The 21,449-nt window shown below is 38.9% G+C and overlaps 1 protein-coding gene across 1 annotated transcript in view; it reads right to left on the bottom strand.

The window, feature by feature from the left end:
• LOC127851858 (dynein axonemal heavy chain 1-like) overlaps positions 1-21,449 on the bottom strand; it is a 137,047-nt gene that overhangs the window by 38,752 nt on the left and 76,846 nt on the right. Inside the window, 15 exon segments of the mRNA XM_052385815.1 lie at positions 4,057-4,230; positions 5,350-5,481; positions 6,166-6,324; positions 8,597-8,738; positions 9,334-9,533; positions 10,392-10,543; positions 11,564-11,759; positions 12,325-12,550; positions 12,857-13,017; positions 13,402-13,551; positions 14,555-14,800; positions 15,353-15,484; positions 15,798-16,076; positions 17,602-17,775; positions 20,282-20,431. Of these exon segments, the coding sequence (XP_052241775.1) occupies positions 4,057-4,230; positions 5,350-5,481; positions 6,166-6,324; positions 8,597-8,738; positions 9,334-9,533; positions 10,392-10,543; positions 11,564-11,759; positions 12,325-12,550; positions 12,857-13,017; positions 13,402-13,551; positions 14,555-14,800; positions 15,353-15,484; positions 15,798-16,076; positions 17,602-17,775; positions 20,282-20,431 (2,673 nt within the window).

Below are 21,449 nucleotides of genomic sequence, written 5' to 3'. Positions count from 1 at the left end.
AAACAGTTATCACATTTGCATTAAAAGGTAATTCAATTGACTTTCAATTGACTTTCAAAAAGTATAGGGTATGAAAAACGATACTACAGCGCGTTTTGCGATGAAGTTAATTGTGTGTGTGTTCAGTATGAAACAATTATATCTCTTATAAAAAGGCTGGAGGGATAGAACAGTTTTACACTCAAATCTCTACATCAATACAGTTTGTGTGTGCCCCTAAATATTTAGAAGATTGTCAGCACCAGAGCGTTTGTACTAAAAGGCTATGTTCTCATATTTAGTAATTACAATCATATTTTATTATGTGCAATAGTATATTATAGATCATATAAGTATTACTGTTCCCTTTCCTGATAATACTTTTGAACAAAATATTGTAAATTGTTTTCGAATTTACCCGTAAACATATAAAACTAATAAGCTTTAAACAAGCCCCTGTTCAGCGGAATAGTTACCTCACTTTCATGCATAGCATTCCATCACACAAGGTTTCAAGGTCAGTTCATGGTCAGTCTGGATTTGTTATGTATAAATGCTATAGTGTTATCAAGGTGAACTTGAATTTAGTTAGACCATTATATATCTTTAATAAAGATATTCGGCGATATTATTATATATTCGGCAATATTATTAACATTATGGTATGTCAATAATAGATTCTTAATGTGTTTTCAACAATTCCATGATTTTAATTAGTTTAATAAGAATAATTTCACCATATTGACCAATTTATTAAGCATGAGTGCAATGATTCACGAATTTATTAATAATCAAATAAAAAATATCAAGTTGCTATCTTCAATATTGCAAAGGTATTTATAAAATAAGCGATTTGGGCCACATATATTTGACCTCTGACCTTGAAGGATGACCTTGACCTTGACCTTTCACCACTCAAAATAAGCAGCTCCATGAGATACACATGCATGCCAAATATCAAGTTGCTATCTTCAATATTGCAAAAGTATTCATAAAATGAGCAATTTTGGCCACATATATTTGACCTCTGACCTTGAAGGATGACCTTGACCTTTCACCACTCAAAATGTGCAGCTTCATAAGATACATATGCATGCCAAATATGAAGTTGCTATCTTCAATATAGCAAAAGTCATTGCAAAATGTTAAAGTTGGCGCAAACAGACAGACAGACCAACAGACCAACAGACAGACAGGGCAAAAACAATGTCCGGCAAACGACTAAAACAGGTCAGTTTACAGATCCTGTGTATCAATATTTCAAATATGTACTGATGAGTCTGGTATGGCCGGTGGACTTATAAGTTTTCAGTTCATTTTCATTGACTTCTTTTGTATTTCTGTTCTGTATTAATGTACATATTATCAATAATATCTAATAATACAAAAATAAACCATGAAATCTGACGCAACACCTGTAACTGTTTTTCGCAGAAAAAGACATTTGCTATATTTTTTTCTCATTGATAAAAGTCTTTATCTTCCACCAATACCAACAGAAATCAACACTGTATATCTTTTTTAATAGATATTTCTTGTTATCCATACATGCACAAAGGAACAGGAGAAAGTGATTTTACAATGACAACAAATCCCATTAATAAAACCATAGTCAGTGAGATACACAGACACTGTGTGACAAGATGCCCTTATTGTGTTCAAGCATATGCAATAAAATTGAGCATTTTTTTCTGAGAAAACGAGGCTAAATGCATGCGCGTAAAGTGTCATCGCAGATTAAGCCTGTGCTGTTGGCACAAGCTAATCAGGCACAACACTTTTTGCCTAAACAGGATTTTTCCTAAGAAAATACTTATTTAAATGAAAAATATCATAAAAGAGTAAAGTGTCGTCCCTGATTAGACTGTGTTGACTGCACAGGCTAATCTGGTACAGCATGTTACACACATGAATTAAGTCCTGTTTTCTTAGAGTGTGGCCCAATTCCACACTAGGGCCTTATATCATTCCTGCCACCATGCATGCAGGTGCAATTGCTTGGTGTACAAAATTACCCGCACTAACAGACGACCATTGCCCTACAGGCACAATGACAATTGTACAATGTATTCACAATAGTCTACCTATGACAAAAACTCTCTGAAGACTCCCAAAGCTGCTGTGTACAATTGTAGAGTTTTTGTTAAACCATTTTTGTTAATAGCACATGAATAAGATAGTGACAGTACACAAACAAATTTTAAATTTGATATTACTTTTACAAATAACAAAAAGAAAAAGATGATGTTCTCAAACTACAATAGAAATTAAAATAAATTGGTTTAAGTAAATTCTATCTTTGGGTATGATTTCACACAATATATAGTTTACAATGGCATTAATCAGAAAATAATAGGCAATCTACACAAGTTTGCCATGATTGAAAACCCATACGCGGGATCCATTTTACCCGCCATTCCAAGGGCACAAACTGATGATCTATATTCTACAACAACAAACTGAGTTATCTACCCATCGGAAACCTTTCACACATTTGCAAAAGCACATGGGTCTTCTACCACTATATCCTGGGCATATGTTCTAATGGTGTTGTTTTCCTGCATGCAGGCTGGGAAAATTTCAAGCTATATTCAAGCCGCGTTCTGGGACAACTGGGATTAATGCAAGATTATGTTAGTGTGATTCTATATTAGCCTATATAGTGCACACAGGCTAATCAGGGACAACACTACCCGTCTAAACTGAGATGTTTGTTTAGGAGAGACTTCCTTTAAACTAAAAATTCCATAAAAAGGTAAAGTGTTGTCCCTGATTAGCCTGTGCGGACTTTACATGCTAGTCTGGGATGACACTTGACGCATATGCATTAAGCCTTGTTTTCCCAGAAGCAGCACATATAAATTAAACCACTGTACCCTGGTGGCCAGCTCCACGTGCCAACTAATGGTTATAAACTAATCTTGATATATCATCTATAGGTGTTCAGTATATTCAATGCATGGCAACATTATCAAACAGTTGGCCTTGACTCTGTTTGAAGTAAAAACAAGTAACAAAATACAAAGGTGCACATGTTGAAATGCAGATAAGTACTTTCGTAAATTTCATCACTTTTGTAGCAATACTTTTTTGAGTTATTAGCCTGAGCAGTCCGGAGAGAATATTCTGGGACAACACTTTCTGCCCACAAAGGATTTTCATTAACAAATGACCTCTTTTATACACAAAATTCCATAAAAGCAGAAAGTGTCAAACCTGACAAGCCTGTACAGACTGCACAGGCTAATCTGGGTTGGCACTTAAGTAATTAGGTCCAGTTTTACAAGAACACGGCTCATGAACATGTTCTACCCTTTAGGTACAATACTCTTTGAGTTACATAGTTTTAAATATGCTTTGTTTGGTAATGTTGCCTTGCCAATAGAATATATTGCAGGTTTCTAATAATAATAATATAAGATAAACATTTCTAAAGATATAATTCTGTATATTAAGTATGGATTCTCTACTCTGAACTTACCCTTTCCAATTTTTTCTTAAATAATATATTTTATGAAATGTTTCATCAAACAATATATTTCTTAAAATACTGAAGATAAAACTCCAGACTATATTTTTTTAAAGCTTATCCAATAGGAAGCAATTTCATCACATATCCATTATTATTAAAGTAAATGATGTCTTTCCAGAACTATTTCTCCTCAATCAAATACGTGTAAATTTGAAATAATTACTACCAATTTATTTCAAGTGACAATAATGGTCATATGTCAAAATCTATATGAGTACATAAAACATAAGGGAAACAGTTAATATTAAAATTTGCCATTAAATATGAACAAAATGATATAATCTATTTTTTATGTTGTATACATTAGAAAAACAATCCTATAGATGCCCTTTTTGCAATTTGTAACAATATTGAAAATAAAAATCTTCAACATATCATCTCCTTAAAGGTACGGCCATCATCCTTCTGTGCAAACATGATGATAACACCTCCTCACATTAAAGGTACAATTTCACATCACATTTAAAGTTTTTCATTCAAAGACCAGATCAGATTAAAAGTAACTCACATTCCTCAAGACATCAGCACACGGCTACGAGGCCTACCTTTTCCCCAGTGGTGTTGAAGAAGTCATCATTGAAGTTGGAGTAGGACTTGAGAAGGTTGGCCTTCAAGCCCCTGGGTGGCTCCACGGTCATCTTGGAGCCATTCTGCAGAATGAACACCGGGAACTTCTCGCTGGGCATACTGGTCAGCCAGAGGCGGAAGTCACGATGGACCTGAAATAGTTTTGTTTCTTAACGTAGCTTTTCTTGCCATTTACGATAGGGCGCAACAAATAAAAACAGGGCACATGGACAAAACTGAGCCTTGCTCTCCGTCAATGTGGCTTAATACATGTGCGTAGAGTGCCATGCCAGATTAGCTTGTGCAGTCTACACAGGCTAATCGGGGACAACACTTTCCCCCTTAACTGGATATTTGCTTAGAAGGGACTCCATTTAAACAGAAAATACCACACAAGCAGAAATGGTTGTCCCTCATTAGCCGGGGAAGACTATACAGGCTAATCTGGCATAATACTTAACGCACATGCATTAAGCCCCATTTTCTAACAGCAAGGCTCAATTATTTCTCAATAGGAATACTGGTAAACCACAGACAGACCTCATCATGGACATAGGACACAGATTATGGAAAGAATAATGAGTGGTTAAAAAGTGGAGTGGTCAGAATGAACACTGAAACTACTCACTGGTGGGCAGGAGACCGAAGGCCCCAAGGGCAAAAAATATGGAGACATATAGAAATGATTCTTGGTTGAAAATAATTAGACATGATATTCTCACCAGAAACACCGGATATGGAGGTTGTATAATCATTCTGTAGCATCGTAAAAATAGAATTGCCAACAATCCAATGAACAGATAAGCAAAAGTCACACTGTTTTATGCTAACCCTCTTTATGATTTGAGTTGAGCTTTGGGAAAACCTTGCTTAATGCATAATGTGTCATCCCAGAACTGCCTTGGCAGTCCGCCCACACTAATAAGGGACGACAATTTTCACCTTGAATGAATTTTCGCTACGAAGAGACTTCCTTTAAACTAAAAATTCCATTAAAGCATAAAAGGTCATCCCTTATTAGCCTATGATTGCACAGGCTAATCTTTGACAACGCTTAACACACATGCATTAAGCCTGGTTTTCAAAGAACACTGCTCAATTAATCTTCCTTCAAATCCAGTAGTATTCATGTTTCTACCTTATCTGCGTCTATCTGCTTGAAAAGCCTCCTATTAACAAAAAATTCCATTAAAAGGGGAAAGTGTAATCCATTGTAAACCGGTGCGGATTGCACAGTCCAATCTGGGACAACACTTTACACACATGCATACCTTATCTGGGTCTATCTGCTCGATGAGCCTCTCCAGGGCAGGCATGAAGCTGGGAGCCAGGTGACAGTTCTGGAAGAACACCCACTTGCCACGCTCCATCGCACTCCTCATCATAGCCTCAGCTCGTGGGCCCTGAACATTAGGAACAAACACATGTGCTAAAATGTGACAACTGCTATTAAAACATTTGGGCTCTTGAAAAAACGAAACAGGACTATTAACTATATTAATAAAGGACTCACATCGTTTTTATGTCGCATAGTATTACATGTGTACTACTTAATATCTAATCACAATTATTTTTATGTGGATTTTTTAAAATTAAATGTAAGCAACCTGTGCCTACCTGCCCCTTACCAAAAGATAATATGAGCCGTGTTCTGAGAAAACTGGGCATACTGCATGTGCGTAAAGTGCCGTCCCAGATCAGCCTGTGCAATCCGCACAAGCTAATCAGGTTTGCTTTTATGACATTTTTTGTTTAAATGACATCTCTTTTTAGCAAAAATCCAATTTAGGCGCAAAGTGCCATCCCTGATTAGCATGTGCGGACTGCACATGCTAATCTAGTACGACACTTTACGCACATGCATTATGCTCAGTTTTCTCAAAACGCGACTGAAATATTAGCCCCCTGTGCTTACAGTGTGATTTAAGAACAACCTCAGGAGAGGAAAATGCCCTATCACTATTACAGGGTTCAACTTAATCTTCATGTGTATATAGATCCAGCAAATGTAAGGACTATTTGTAAAATTATGTTGACATTTAAAGGGAGAAATTCTGATGAAAAGAGAAATCACACCCATGGCTTACCTGCCCCTGGCCGAGAGATATTGCTGAGAGCTTCTTGCCAAACCTCATCTCCTCAGCAAACTTGTAAAGGTCAGCCGCGGGGTCAGTGCCAGTGGAGAGCACGAAGATGAGCGGAGTGGTCGGTGAGGAGTCCTTGTACACCAGGTTGAGGTCTGCAGTCTGAACACCAAATAAACACAAGATTGATATGAGCAATATCAGTACAAGTTTTTTAACAATGCATGGGTTAATTGAGCCTTTCTCTGACAAAACTGGGCTTAATGCAAGTGAGTAAAGTATCATCCCAGATTATCCTAAGAAGTCCCCACAGGTAAGGGACAAAACTTTCCACCTCAAATGGTTTTTTGCTACAAAAGAAAAATGCGATTAACGAGGGACAGTGTTGTCACTGATTAACCTGTGCTGACTGCACCGTCTAATCTGGGCTGACACTTTACCCGCTTGCATTAAGCCCAGTTTGTCTAGAATTAGGCTTAATTAAGAATCACACATGCTAAGAATCTCAGATCAATTACCTTAGATGGTTTGTTAAAGATTCATTTCCCCAAAATATTTTTTATGACATTCATTAAGGGTTAGAAATAAGATCAGATAGGAAAGTGATCCACAGACAACTGAGAACAAAAAATGTCATTGTTAATTATTTCAAGAACAGTAACTCATATAACACTGACCAACTTTTACAAAGGGCACAATACCCGCCATAATAACTTTTATAAAACGGTGCTTTGCACATGCTCTCACATTGCACTATGCTCTCACTGTGCACTATGCTCTCACATTGCCCTATGCTCTCACTTTGCACTATGCTCTCACTTTGCACTGTGCTATCACTTTGCACTGTGCTCTCAATTTGCACTGTGATCTCAATTTGCACTATGCTCTCACTTTGCACTATACTCTCACTTTGCACTGTGCTCTCACTTTGCACTGTGCTCTCACTTTGCACTATGCAATCACTTTGCACTATGCTCTCACTTTGCACTGTGCTCTCACTTTGCTCTATGCTCTCACTTTGCACTGTACTCTCACTTTGCACTTTGCTCTCACATTCCACTGTGCTCTCACTTTGCACTGTACTCTCACTTTGCACTGTGCTCTCCCTTCGCACTGTGCTCTCACTTTGTGCTATGATATCACTTTGCACTATGCTCTCACTTTGCCCTGTGCTCTCACTTTGCACTATGAAATCACTTTGCACAATGCTCTCACTTTGCACTGTGCTCTCACTTTGCAATATGCTCTCACTTTGCACTGTGCTCTTACTTTGCACTATGCTCTCACTTTGCACTATGCTCTCACTTTGCACTGTGCTCTCACTTTGCACTGTGCTCTCAATTTGCACTGTGCTCTCACTTTGCACTGTGCTCTCACTTTGCACTGTGCTCTCACTTTGCTTTGCACTATGCTCTCACTTTGCACTGTGCTCTCTCTTTGCACTATGCTCTCACTTTGCACTATGCTCTCACTTTGCACCATGCTCTCACTTTGCACTGTGCTCTCACTTTGCACTGTGCTATCACTTTGTGCTATGATATCAGTTTGCACTATGCTCTCACTTTGCACTGTGCTCTCACTTTGCACTATGCAATCAGTTTGCACTATGCTCTCACTTTGCACTGTGCTCTCACTTTGCACTGTGCTCTCAATTTGCACTGTGCTCTCACTTTGCACTGTGCTCTCACTTTGCACTGTGCTCTCACTTTGCACTATGCTCTCACTTTGCACTGTGCTCTCTCTTTGCACTATGCTCTCACTTTGCACTATGCTCTCACTTTGCACCATGCTCTCACTTTGCACTGCGCTCTCACTTTGCACTGTGCTATCACTTTGTGCTATGATATCAGTTTGCACTATGCTCTCACTTTGCACTGTGCTCTCACTTTGCACTATGCAATCAGTTTGCACTATGCTCTCACTTTGCACTGTGCTCTCACTTTGCAATATGCTCTCACTTTGCACTGTGCTCTCACTTTGCACTATGCTCTCACTTTGCACTATGCTCTCACTTTGCACTGTGCTCTCACTTTGCACTGTGCTTTCACATTGCACTGTGCTCTCACTTTGCACTGTGCTCTCACTTTGTGCTACGACATCACTTTGCACTATGTTCAGACTTTGCACTGTACTCTCACTTTACACTATGCAATCACTTTGCACTATGCTCTCACTTTGCACTATGCTCTCACTTTGCACTGTGTTCTCACTTTGCACTGTGCTCTCACTTTGCACTATGCTGTCACTTTGCACTATGCTCTCACTTAGCACTATGCTCTCACTTTGCACTATGCAATCACTTTGCACTATGCTTTCACTTTGCACTTTGCTCCCACTTTGTTCTATGCTCTCACTTTTCACTTTGCTCAATATCCATTTAAGGCATGATAAATCTATCCATACACTGTCCATACAATTATTTAGAGCTACAAACCTGTGGCTCAATGAATCTCTGGCCCAGATTGTCTGCCACATAGTCCTGCATGGCTTCAGTGATCTTGTCTGTACGCAGACACTTGAGAACTATCATCTTCTGGAACTTGTCCAGGTCGTTCCACTTGCCCGGCAGATCCTCCCTAGAGTAAGACATGAGTCGTGTGCTTTCAGCCTAACATTTGTGCTATCATGGAACTTTTTTCTAACAATTTACCACTTATACCCATTTTAAAGTTTGTGTAGTCCCTTAGAAAATTAAATTAAAGACCTTTTATACTAGAGTTTTAAAGGCTTTTTTCCAACAATAGCTACTGATGAGCAGTAAACAGCATAACACCTAAAAGACTGTGAGTAACTCTCAAGTTTTTCTGGTTTTATGCGGCTTGCATAAGGCAATTTTCACTTTGCATTGAGTGGGAAAGGGTTCGGTTATATATATGACAAATAATAGAATACATGCATTCCCAAGGACAAACAACACAATTAAGCAAACTGTTTATTAACCATACATATATCTATTTAAGCTTGATTGTTTCAGAAGCATCAATACACTCTCAAGTTTGTTAACTCTGTTTTGCAAGTACAACCACTAGTTTGTTAAGTAAAAAAATCCATAGAACTCTCGCAAAGAAAGTATCAAATTTAGGACCTAGATAGAAAGAGGACAGCCTATCTGCTACAAAATTGCAACCTAAAACAAACAGGCAAACACACTGAACCACAGTTTAAGCTTACTTGTGGGGTTGTGGACTATCAAATATTTTCTTGAAGCCCTCTAGATGGTTCTTGAAGTCATCAGCAAAGTCTACAAACTTGGGCAGTGAGGCAGAGGTGAGGATCTCGTTCCAAGAGCGCGTGGAGATCCAGTCTGGGGACGGGTTGGGGAGATCCTTGGGCTTGACGGTGCCTCCAGCCAGCAGGAAACGCCACTCATCCTGTGTGCAGTCCAGGGGAGATATACAGGGCAGGGTCATAAACAATAGGAGAGGAGTCATATGAAAGATTGATTGGTGATATATATGAGTGTTCTTGGAAAACTGGGCTTAATTCATTTGCGTAAAATGTTGTCCAAGATTAGCTAGTGCAGCCCACACAGGCTTATCAGGGAGAACACCTTGTGCATAAACAGGATGTTCCTGTAGAAGGGGGAAGTGTAGTCCCTGAATAGCCGGTGCAGACTTCAGAGGCTAATGTTTGATGATGTTTTACGTACATGAATTAAGCCCACTTTTCCCGAGTAACACAGTGCACGTCATAGACAATGGAGAAAATATCAAGAACATTATTGACTTAGTAAATGGTTATAACACTATGGGAAGATATTAATACTTATGAGAAAGATACATGTATTGTTTGAAAAGCTTGAAATGTGATATTTAAACAACACCTTTGTCACTGATAAAAAAGCAGATCATTAATACATTAACATTGTCAGAGTAAGAACATGCTCTCCATAAGTTTTATAAACCTACTTTTATTAAATTTGAGAAATTGCAGCATGCAGATTATAAGGTTTCAATTATTCCTGTAACCATAGCAACACCATTTACAGTATGACAAAAAACTGAAGTAAAGTATATATTTCTCATATGGCCCACTATTCATCAACCTAGCTTGAGTAATTTTTTAAGTTATTGCAAAATCCTCATTTAAGTTGTTAAATGTGACGTTTGTGTACTCTGAAAAATTTCCTTAAAAGGCAAAGTTTCTTGAAAGTTGACATAAACAGTCACTTCAGTTACAGGAACATTTTACACTGAAAGACAACAACAACATCAACACATGGTAGTTACCATGTCAATGAGGTTGTTGTGCTGCTTCATTCGGGCACACAGCAGGAAGGCGAAGAGCAGCTTGTGCTTCTCAAACAGCGAGCGGCACACGTTGCTGTAGAGGCTGAACGTGAAGTACTGATTGATGTTGTCCACACGCTGGGCAAGGTTGTCTGAGAAACACACAGAGCAGGTCAGAATTTTAAATGTTCTACATGATTTTGTTTATAATATCACAAATGCAAAAAAACACACCCAGACTTATTAAACAAAATGGTTTGATTATTTTAATATTTTGATTGTTTGTTCAACATAAAAATTTGACAATCAACCCGAACTTATTCAAAAGGGATAACATTATCAACGCAAACTTATTCAAAAGGGATAACATTATCATGATAATCTGTTGGTTTTACAGTAAGAACAGTTTATGAGAAAACAATTATTGGACAATTTTGAGGTGAAAAAATAAAGCATTAAGCAGTGGTTCAAAACAGAGCAAATAAACATAAGAAGAGACAAGAATCATGAAGCTGCCATTTAAAGGTGGCTATGGAATACTTGATAAATTGTCCACCTAGCGATCACAAGGTAAGGTAGCAGAATGCTTTGAATGCAATGGAGTTAAATAATAAAGAGGTTCAAATGAGCCATGTTCTGAAGAAAACTGGGCTTAATGCATGTGAGTTAGGTGTTGTCCTAGATAAGGCTGTGCAGTCCACACACGATAATCGGGGAAAACAATTTCTGCCTACAATGGATTTCGTTAAAAAAATAATACAATTAAAAACAAGACTATGGCCAAGCAATATAACTCCCCAACCGGTGAAACTCCACCATTTTCAGCAATATTTTTAGTCTATTTGTTGCCATAGCAACCAGAATTCTTGACGTAGGAACAAAATGACGTGCATAATCTCTAAATTTTCATCCGTCCATGTTTCAAGTTTCATGAAAAAATATGAAGAACTTATAAAGTTATCGCAGGATCCAGAAAGTGTGACTGACAGACTGACGCACAGAGCCCTAACCATAAGTTCGCTTCGGTTTCACCGGTAGGGGACAAAAAACACCCATAAAAGCAGTGAGTGTTGACTGTGATTAACTAGTGCAAACTGGGATGACAGCGCATGCAAATGCATTAAGCCCAGTTTTACCTGACTGCAGCTTAAATACAGTTCCAGTCCACTTACCAGCCCGTTCCGCATTACTAATGCCCCCAAGGAAGATGTTGACGAACCACTCGAGGGAGTACTGGTACATGGGGTCAACGTTGGCCATGTCTGCCACACAGAAGAACAGGATCTGAGTGTTCACAGCCACCGGGATGTACTGGCTACGAGTGACATCTATAGACTTCTCTGTCTGCTCTGCTACCAACACTTTGGCCTGAAAGCAATATTGGAATATGAGCCTTATTCTGGAAAAATGGGGCTTAACCCTTTACCACTTAGATACGTATTTGTATCCATTTGTAGTCCCTTACAAAGAACATTTAATTAAAGACCTTTCATAATAAATTCATGTTTAAAAGGCTTCATTTCAAAACCTTACTTACTGATGAGCAGCAAACAGCATAAAACCTGAGCAGACTGCGAGTTACTAGCAGGCTGTTCTGGTTGTATGCTGGTTGCAAAAGCCATTTTCACTTTGCTTCTTATGGGGCAAAGGGGCTTAATCCATGAGGGTAAAGCGTCTTTCCATATTAATATCAGAATTGGAAAAATGTGTGAGTGTTAGGAGTGGGATTGGTAACCATTTCACACGACACTTCAAAGGCAAGTTACCTATTAATACAAAAAATTGAATAGTTAACTGACAGTTAACAATACATTAAAATACACATTAACATAATATTTTAACCAAGTCCCACATGAATCACATTATTCTAACAGCAGTTACCTTCGACTCTGAACTCTTAAAAATAACAACAGTAACATATCACAAAACTTACTGAAATCTCCATAGACTTAATCTTGGACTGCTCGAGAGTGTTAATCAAGTCGACATCATCCACAGGGCTCCCCTCGGAGGTGGACAGGCGGTACAGGATCTTGTTCTCGATCTCTTTAAGCTCGGCGTTCATCTTCGCGTTGCTCACAATCAGCTGGTTCTTAGCCTCCTCAAGATCCGGCCTCTCCTCGGCAACCGCAACACCCAACATCTGGTCCTCAAGGCCACTGGAACACAAAAGATAAGCAAGATTGAGGCAGGGGAGACAAACAAGATTAAAGCTGTGAAAGAGGGGAGACAAACCGGTGCTGAAACACACTTGTAACCAAAAGGTTAAAAATAATCAAACACAGTCTCTTATTCACATTGATTAAAACCTAATTATTTTATTTAATCTTAATTCTATTAAAATCCTAAGGCATATTGAAACACTCTCAAGTCCATAGCCTGGGTAGAAACCAATACTTGGTGTCTTTTGGTAAAATGAAATAACAGTGTTTAGTGGTTATACCCCTGATGACCGTCCCAGTTACCTTGGTGACAGTGTGAAGTTGACAATGGTGACCTTGGTGGAGACCTCAGGTGTGTAGTGGGGGTTGGGAAGCTTGGTGGTGATGTAGAACTTGAAGTCATCATGGTACGGAATTACAGCATCACCCAGCTTGATCACTGTACTGCCTTGCTGTTTGAATGTCTGAAATGATATCGGCATCAAAGAGTCCATCATTCTTGAATGCACTTTAAAAATAGGCTCTGTAAATACGTTGTTTGTACAATTATACTTCAAGGATGAAAATAAAATCATAACTTGGTTTTTCTGTCCAAGCTGAGCTCAAAATAACAGCCCCTCAGCCCTCAGAAAGCAACAAAAACAATTTCTATTTTAAAGAAAATCATAGAGACAATGACACTTTCCGCTTTTATGGTATTTTAAGTCTTACAGAAGTACCGTCTTACAGAAAATCAACTTTAAGAGGAAAGTGTCATCCCTGATTAGCCTGTGCGGAATGCACAGGCTTATCTGGGAAGACATTTTACGCACATGCAATAAACCCTGTTTTCCCTAGGCAAACTGTACCTGTCTGAGCAGGATTGGTTCAAGGGCGGGGTCAAGTTCTGTTTGCACATTCTCCAACAGGCAGGGCTTGCCGAAGCGCACAGCGTTCTCTAGACTTCGCAGGAAGTCCTTGTCTGACAGCTTGATCACATCCAAACCGTTGTCTTTCTCCTGTTTGCAAGATAAGTAACATAAGCTAGGAAATAAATGCAATAAAAAACTGTTTGTTTTTTTGTTTACTTAATCAATGAAAGTTTTCGTTTCAAGGAAGTCTCTTCTTTTAAAAAAATCCAGTCTAAGCAGACAGTGTAGGCCTTGATTAGCCTGTGCGGACTTCACAGGATAATCTGGGACCACACTATTCACATCTGCATTACAGTAAAAAACTATTTGCACATCCAGACCATTATCTTTCTCCGGATAATATAGGGATTAGAGAAATTTTAAATGGAGAACAGTCATGAACAAGAGATGTGTTTGTCAGAAACACAATGCCCCCTACTGCGCCGCTTTGAAGCCATATATTTGACCTTTGACCTTGAAGGATGACCTTGACCTTTCACCACTCAAAATGTGCAGCTCCATGAGGTACAAATGCATGCTCCATGAGATACACATGCATGCCAAATATCAAGTTGCTATCTTCAATATTGCAAAAGTTATGGGCATTGTTAAAGATTTCGGAAGGAGGGACAGACTGACGGACAGTTCAAATGCTATATGCCACCCTACCGGGGGCATAAAAAGAGATGTTGAATGTTTGCAAGATAAATAATGTGAGCTTGGAACTGAATACAATAACAAAACAGGACTTTCATACTTGATCAATTAATATGTCAAGATAAAAGGTTTTATTGGCAAGATATAATAAGAATTATTCAAACTTTAAAATACAAATAATATAAACTTGTACGAGCTTTTAAACTGAAATCAATCAAGACATGATAGTGTTTCTTGGTGCATTATTTTAATCTTAAGAATGGAAACATTTGTGAGTTCTGCCTGTGTATTTTTTTTTAATTTCTCCTCTTTTCTCAACAGACCCAGCATATCAATGCCCCACAATATTTGGATAAAATTTACTCAGTCAAAAAGAGGAAATTTCAAAAAAGGTAGCAAAATCACAGAATGTGTACTTCAGAGAAAATATGTTTATATAAAAGTGCTCACGTACCATACTCTTCACCCATCTGTTAGCCTGTCCTTGTGGATCAATGAACAGAGGCCAGCGCCTCGAGAACTGGACAATGACTCCGTTCTCCACGGAGAGGTTGTCCTTGGGCAACCCGTGGATCTGCCACCCGCGGACTTTCACAGGGTCACTGAGGGTGGAGATGAGAGTGGGCTCCTCTGTCCGGGGCACCTTGTTTGAGTCAATGGCTTTGATCCACTCCTCTTGCATTGCGTGGCGGTACTTGCCCTGGGGACATAAGAGGGGAAATTATAAATTTTAGTAACCCATATATATGAGTCGTGTTCTGAGAAAACTGGGCATATGGGTAAAGTGTTGTCCCAGATTAGCCTGTGCAGTCCGCACAGGCTAATCAGGGACGACACTTTCCGCCTAAATTGGTTTTTTGCTAAGAAGAGACTTCATTTAAAGGAAAAATGTCATAAAAGCGGAAAGTGTCGTCCCTGATTATCCTCTGCAGATTGCACAGGCTAATCTGGGATGACACTTTAGGCACATGCATTATGCCCAGTTTTCTCAGAACACAACTCATATGAACCACGCTCTGGGATAACAGGGCTTTATGCATGTGCTATATGTTGTCCCAGATAAGCCTGTGTAGTCTGAGCAGTTAAAGCATGTTGAAGGTACAGAGCATAACCTACAAATTATGACCTTTGACCTGAAATTGCTACAATGATCTGCCAACAGATTAGTACGCATAATCAATCCTCCATAAGTCTGCACGAAATATGATGATAATCAACACACACAAAAACTACAGTAAAGCTTCCAACTTACAGTGAACGTTCCCAGGTAAGCCACGTATCCAGCAGAAACCATTACATCCCCAACATAATTGTTGATGAAAATCTCAAGTCGCTCAACTGAAATCTTCCATCTCTCCTTCTCATCTGCCAAGCCTCCAATCAGCTACACAAATGAATGGATTTCTTGAGGTTACATTGCATCCAATAATAAGTAACTATCAAAAGTTTTCAGCAGATGTTGAAAAATTACTTTTATGTGAAATCTAACTAATATATCCCAGTTAAAAAACATTTGATGTCAATAAACATGTTCATCGAGCAGCTAGAGATGTTAGATTTTGTATAAACTAAAAAATAGTTAAATTTTCATTTTAATCCTTGAATAAATAAGAAATTTAGAAAAAAAAAATTGTTGATAAGCTTCAGATTTTTCTGCAGAAAAACCTTACAGAAAGTCAGAGTCCTGCTGTGGTTACCTTATCAGCGCGTACAAGCCGGGCCTCACACTCGGCACACTTGTTCTCCAGCTCCTCCTTCTTGCGCACACAATCCTCATACTTGGCCTGCAGGGTGGCAAGGCCCTCCACAACCTCCGCCAGGCGTGCCTTCGCTGCGGCAAGAATGCGCTGGGTCTCAGTAAGCTCTTCTGATGCAATTCGGAGGCGCTCTCTCTTGGGCGCAACCCCTCTAGCAACGAAGTGGTACTTGTGCATGGCTCGCACCCACATGCAGATAGATGTGCAGGCTTTGGAGACCTGGGAAAGTAAATTGACTTCTTACCACTCAAACTCAACAATACAATTTTATGCGCTTGTAGTCCCTAAGAAAACAAGAGCACCGCATAACGGGTGTCACGCTCAGCTGCGGTGCAGTTTTGAATAGATGAAAGCTTGTCAGAATTTTTTTTCTTTTTTTTTAAGAGGTCACAGTGACCTTGACCTTTGACCTAGTGACCCAAAAATGGGTGTGGCATGTAGAACTCATCAAGGTGCAGCTACATAAGAAGTTTCAAAGTTGTAGGTTGAAGCATTTTGATTTTAAAGCCAATGTTCAAAACCTTGACAAAATGTTTTAGCACGACGCGGATGATGACGGACACGAAACGACAAGCTGGCTATGATAATACCTCGGGTTTTCTCCGAAAAACAGCCGAGCTAATAAGATAACATTAAAAACTTTTCTTACTAGATTCAATTTTAAAGCGATCATTTCCAACCCAAAGGTACTGATGAGCAGCAAACAGCATAAAACCTGAACAGACTGAGTTACTCCCACGCTGTTCTGGCTTCATGCTGGTTACATATAGCCATTATCATTTGTTTCTGAAAGAGAAAGGGTTAAACAAACAATGTGTCCAGTCTCCAGTAACTCATGAGAGCATTAAACAAAAAAACACACATAAACTGCACGACAAATGACAATAGACCACTAAGCAATGATGAATCTGACAACAATTGTTGACCACATGAAGGATTTAGAGTGTCGACTCATACTGTAAGTATTATATTTTAAAGAAAATTTATTTTTATTTTTTTATATTTTGAAATAAGTGGTTCAAACTTCTGGCAAATGAAATTCCTAGATTTCATCAATCAACAAAATTACCTTTGGCCATCGCCAATGTGTAATGTACACAATTTAGGACAATGGAACTTTGCAAAAACAAAATTAACAGAAAAATTGAAATTGAAAAAACATTAAACAATAAAATATGAATAAATAATAAATTAAGAAAGGAGCTGTGCTCTGAGAAAAACAAGGCTTAATGCAAGTGCAAAATGTGTTGTCCCAGATAAGCCTGTGCAGTCTGCAGAGGCTTAACAGGAATGACACTTTCCACATATACTGGATTATTTTTTAGAAGAGACTTTCTTTCAATGTAAGATTCTGTTTAAGCTGAAAGTGTCGGCCCTTTTTAGCCTGTGAGGACACACATGCATTGAACCCCGTTTGCCCAGAGCCCAACTCAAATGTGTCTTGTTCTGAGAAAATTGGGCTTAATGCATGTGCGTAAAGTGTCGTCCCAGATTAGCCTGTGCAGTCCGCACAGGCTAATCAGGGACGACACTTTCCGCTTTTATGGTATTTTTAGTTTCAAGATAGTCCCTCCTTGTCGAAAATCAAGTTTAGGCGGAAAGTGTCGTCCCTGATTAGCCTGTGCGGACTGCACAGGCTAATCTGGGATGACACTTTACGCACATGCATTATACCCAGTTTTCTATGAACGCAGCTCAAATATATAACACATCACAAATGCCTTTGAAGGCTCCTCCCACTGACCTTTTGAATGGCATCTGGCTTGAAAGCCTCATCATCGATGTACGGCTGGATGAGCTTGATGACGGGGTCGGGAATGTTGTCCTTGTCAAACTTGAACAGGCTCTCCAGGAACTTACCGGGGTCCTGAAGGAGGGCCTTGCCGGGCTCCCAGTAGTCATCTAGCTTTTGTCCAGGCTGCAATACAAATGCGTTAATTCACCCTCTTTATTTGTCTGTGTGTTTGGAGAGTTTGTCTGTCTGTCTGTCTGCCTGCCTGCCTGCCTGCCTGCCTGCCTGGCTGTCTGTCTGGCTGGCTGGCTGCCTTTCTGTCTGTCTGTCTGTCAATCAGTCTATTCACAACCCTGAGGGCTGAGTTTATTGCTTCTGTGAGCAGGTTTTAAACAAATTTAAGAATTTCAATCAAGTTAACTAATCAATCACAGGTTTAATTGAGTCGTGTTCTGAGAAAACTGGGCATATTGCATGTGCGTAAAGTGTCGTGCAGATTAGCCTGTGCGGTCTGCACTAGCTAATCAGTGACGACACTTTCCGCCTAAATAGGATTTTTGCTTAGAAGGGACTTCATTTAAACAAAAAATGTCATAAAAGCGGAAAGTGTCATCCCTGATTAGCCTGTGCGCATTGCAATCTGGGATGACAATTAATGCACAAGAATTATACCCAGTTTCCTCAGAACAAGACTCAATTAAACAACTATTGCTATATATTTCAGAGGTCAATAACATCATTTGTCGGCACAATTAAGTCCATTAAATTCTAATCATTGAACAAACAACCTTAGACGAACAGAAAAGTAAATCAAGATCTATGTTATTAGTCAACTGGTGAATATCCCATTCATGAAACAAGACCTTGACCTTGAACTTCCACCACTCAAAATGTGCAGCTTCATGAGATACACATGCATGCCAAATATCAAGATGCTATCTCCAATATTGCAAAAGTTATGGCAAACGTTAAAGATTTTTTTCCGGACGGACGGACAAACTGACATACTGACTGACGGACAGTTCAACTGCTATATGCCACCCTACCGGAGGCATAAAAAGAAAACTTATATTCTATATTTTTTTAATGCTCTGTGAAAGAAAATTTTCTTAAATAAACAAGTGTGCAATAATTTCCTGCAAGCCTATTTGTAAAAGTTATAGGCTGATGATGTTTTGGAAACATAAGCCTTATGATCTTACAGTAAAACAAGAATATCAGTGAAACTGATGGATGCTCCCCAATGATGCGCTTTGACAATCTATGTGTTAATAAACACCTAAAAAACCTATTATTAGCCTCAGTGACCTTGACCCCAGTGACATAAAACCTCATCAAAAGGTAGAGGTCCATGCAAGGTACCTACATGCCAAATATGTAAGAGATCGGTAGAATATTGAAGGCGCTATGAGAAACTGTAACAAAATTGTGAAAGAAAAATCTAATTTTTAGCCTTGGTGTCCTTGACCACAGTGACCTCAAACCTCATCCAAAGGTAAATGTCCATGCAAGGTACCTACATGCCAAATATGTAAGAGAACGGTAAAATATTAAGGTGCTATGAGAAACTGTAACAAAATTGTGACAGAAAAATCTTTTATTAGCCTCGATGACCTTGAACTTGACCCCAGTGACCTTAAACCTCATCAAAAGTTTGAGGTCTATGAAAGGTACTTACATGCTCAATATCTAAGAGGTCAGACAAATATTGAAGGTCCTAGGAAAAACTGTAACAAAATTGTTAGAGAAAAATCTAATATTAGCCTCAGTGACCTTGACCCCAGTAACCTCAAACCTTATTAAAAGGTAGAGGTTCATGCAAGGTACCTACATTCCAAATATGTTAAGAGATTGGTTAAATATTGAAGGCGCTATGAGAAACTGTAACAAAGTGTGACAGAAGGAAGGAAGTAAGGAACTTCAAACTGGCAACTATATGCCCCCCCCCCCCCCCCAAATTTTCGGGGAGCATAAAAAGTGCTATAATAACAACGCTGATGAATAAAAAATGTCAATGGCAGCCAATGATCTCATATTTCCAAACGCGCAACAACTCTTAGTCAATCATTAAAAAAAATGTTTGGGATAACCCCATTATCCCAACCAAATTACACTACCCAACTTAAGTTTTTTGGGGTCTGGACTAGAAAAGATTTTTTGTTTGCCAACTTTGAAAGAAAGACATTCTCATGTAAACACTAATAACTCATGTAAACACTAATAATGCGTCTTTTCAGCAACACACTATTTAATATATATCTGCCTTTCATCCAGCTGTCAAACACAAGTGGTTCCTCTCATTTTACTTTCTTCTAAACTTATAAAGGTGGGTGTTATATGAATGGGTTCCGTTATATACAGTCTTTCACTGTTAGCATCTTAGATATCAATTAATAGATAAAGATGTAAATTTGTTAATACAAAAGTATAGTCACCTTCCTACCAACCCATATGGGTCACATGACCTGTCATGAGTTGTGTTTACCAAAACAAACAATCTTTTAAGGATGACCCAACATCATCACTCACTCTTACTCAGCAATAGATAAAGATTTATCAAATGAAGCCAATCATGGGTACATTTCAACAGAACAACTACATCTAGATCTTCACTGACCTTATCTCCTGCAACTTTCTTACATGTACATTTTAAAAGAACAATTAAACACTCCTACATAGGGCTACCCCGCACCTTATCTCCTGCGACTTTCTTTGGCTTGATGCCCTTCATGATGCAGACAGAATCAATGACCATCTTGACTCCGTCTGGCGGCCGCTGCATGGCGCGTACCTCAACCACATCGTTCTTGTTCAGCAGCTTCAGACTGGCCACGGCCGCATCCTGTCATAGCAAAGGTAAAGGTTTGGCTTTATATTGTTATCTTTTTTTTCCATTCAAAATCGGGTCCAGTAATCGGCACCATTCCCAATAAAAACAAGGGACAAAATTGTCACAAAACTAGGTTTAAAAAAAAAAAAGTCTAATAAAGGGAGACAACTGCAACTAAAAATGTGCATTGCTACTGATTACCCCCCTTGTTTCAAAATCAATCTGTTTTTTGAACCCGTGTTTCTGACCCGGCATGACCCATATTCGAACCTGACCTAGATATTTTCTAGATACAACTTCTGACCAAGTTTCGTAAAGATCAGATCAAAACTATTTGAATAAGAGAGTGGACAACATGCTCATTGTTTAAAACACACTTAGTGACCCCGTGACCTAGTTTTTAACCCGGCTTGACCCATATTCAAACTTGACTTAGATATTGTCTAGATACAACTTCTGACCAAGTTTTGTAAAGATCGGATGAAAGCTATTTGAATTAGAGAGCGGATAAGCTTGTTCCGCCCGCCCACCAGCCCGCCGGCATTCGCCAATCTAATAATTAGTTTTTTCCTTCGGAAAACCTGGTTAAAAAGAACATATTTTTCCCAAATGGGAGCTAATCATTCCCAATGGAATGTTCCCCTCCCCAAATTTTGTATTTGTATTTTCCTTAGATCTCAATATTTTGTTCATCTTCCATCCATATAAGTTCAACCTTAGTAAATATAATACTGAAAACACATGTACTCTCAATTTTAAAGCATTTTTTTAGCAAAACAATACCAACACTAATTTCCAAATTTTAGTCAAAACGCTGCACATTTTCCCAATCCAAAGGGACCTACCCCATTCCAAAATTGGTGAAAAAACACGGGTGATATTGATGATGAAACATCTTCAATCAACTTACACATTTCCCCTCCTATCGCTGGGATACAAGTCGTCTATTGACACTCCACACAGTATGCAGCTACGACTTATTGGCTTATATCCTTACCAGGTACCCATTTATATTCCTGGGTGGAGAGGA

The sequence above is a fragment of the Dreissena polymorpha genome, chromosome 11, assembly GCF_020536995.1.
Source record: "Dreissena polymorpha isolate Duluth1 chromosome 11, UMN_Dpol_1.0, whole genome shotgun sequence".
In the NCBI taxonomy this organism is placed as follows: domain Eukaryota; kingdom Metazoa; phylum Mollusca; class Bivalvia; order Myida; family Dreissenidae; genus Dreissena; species Dreissena polymorpha.
The sequence above is the reverse complement of the archived record's forward strand: the minus strand, read 5'-3'. Positions and strand labels throughout refer to the sequence as shown.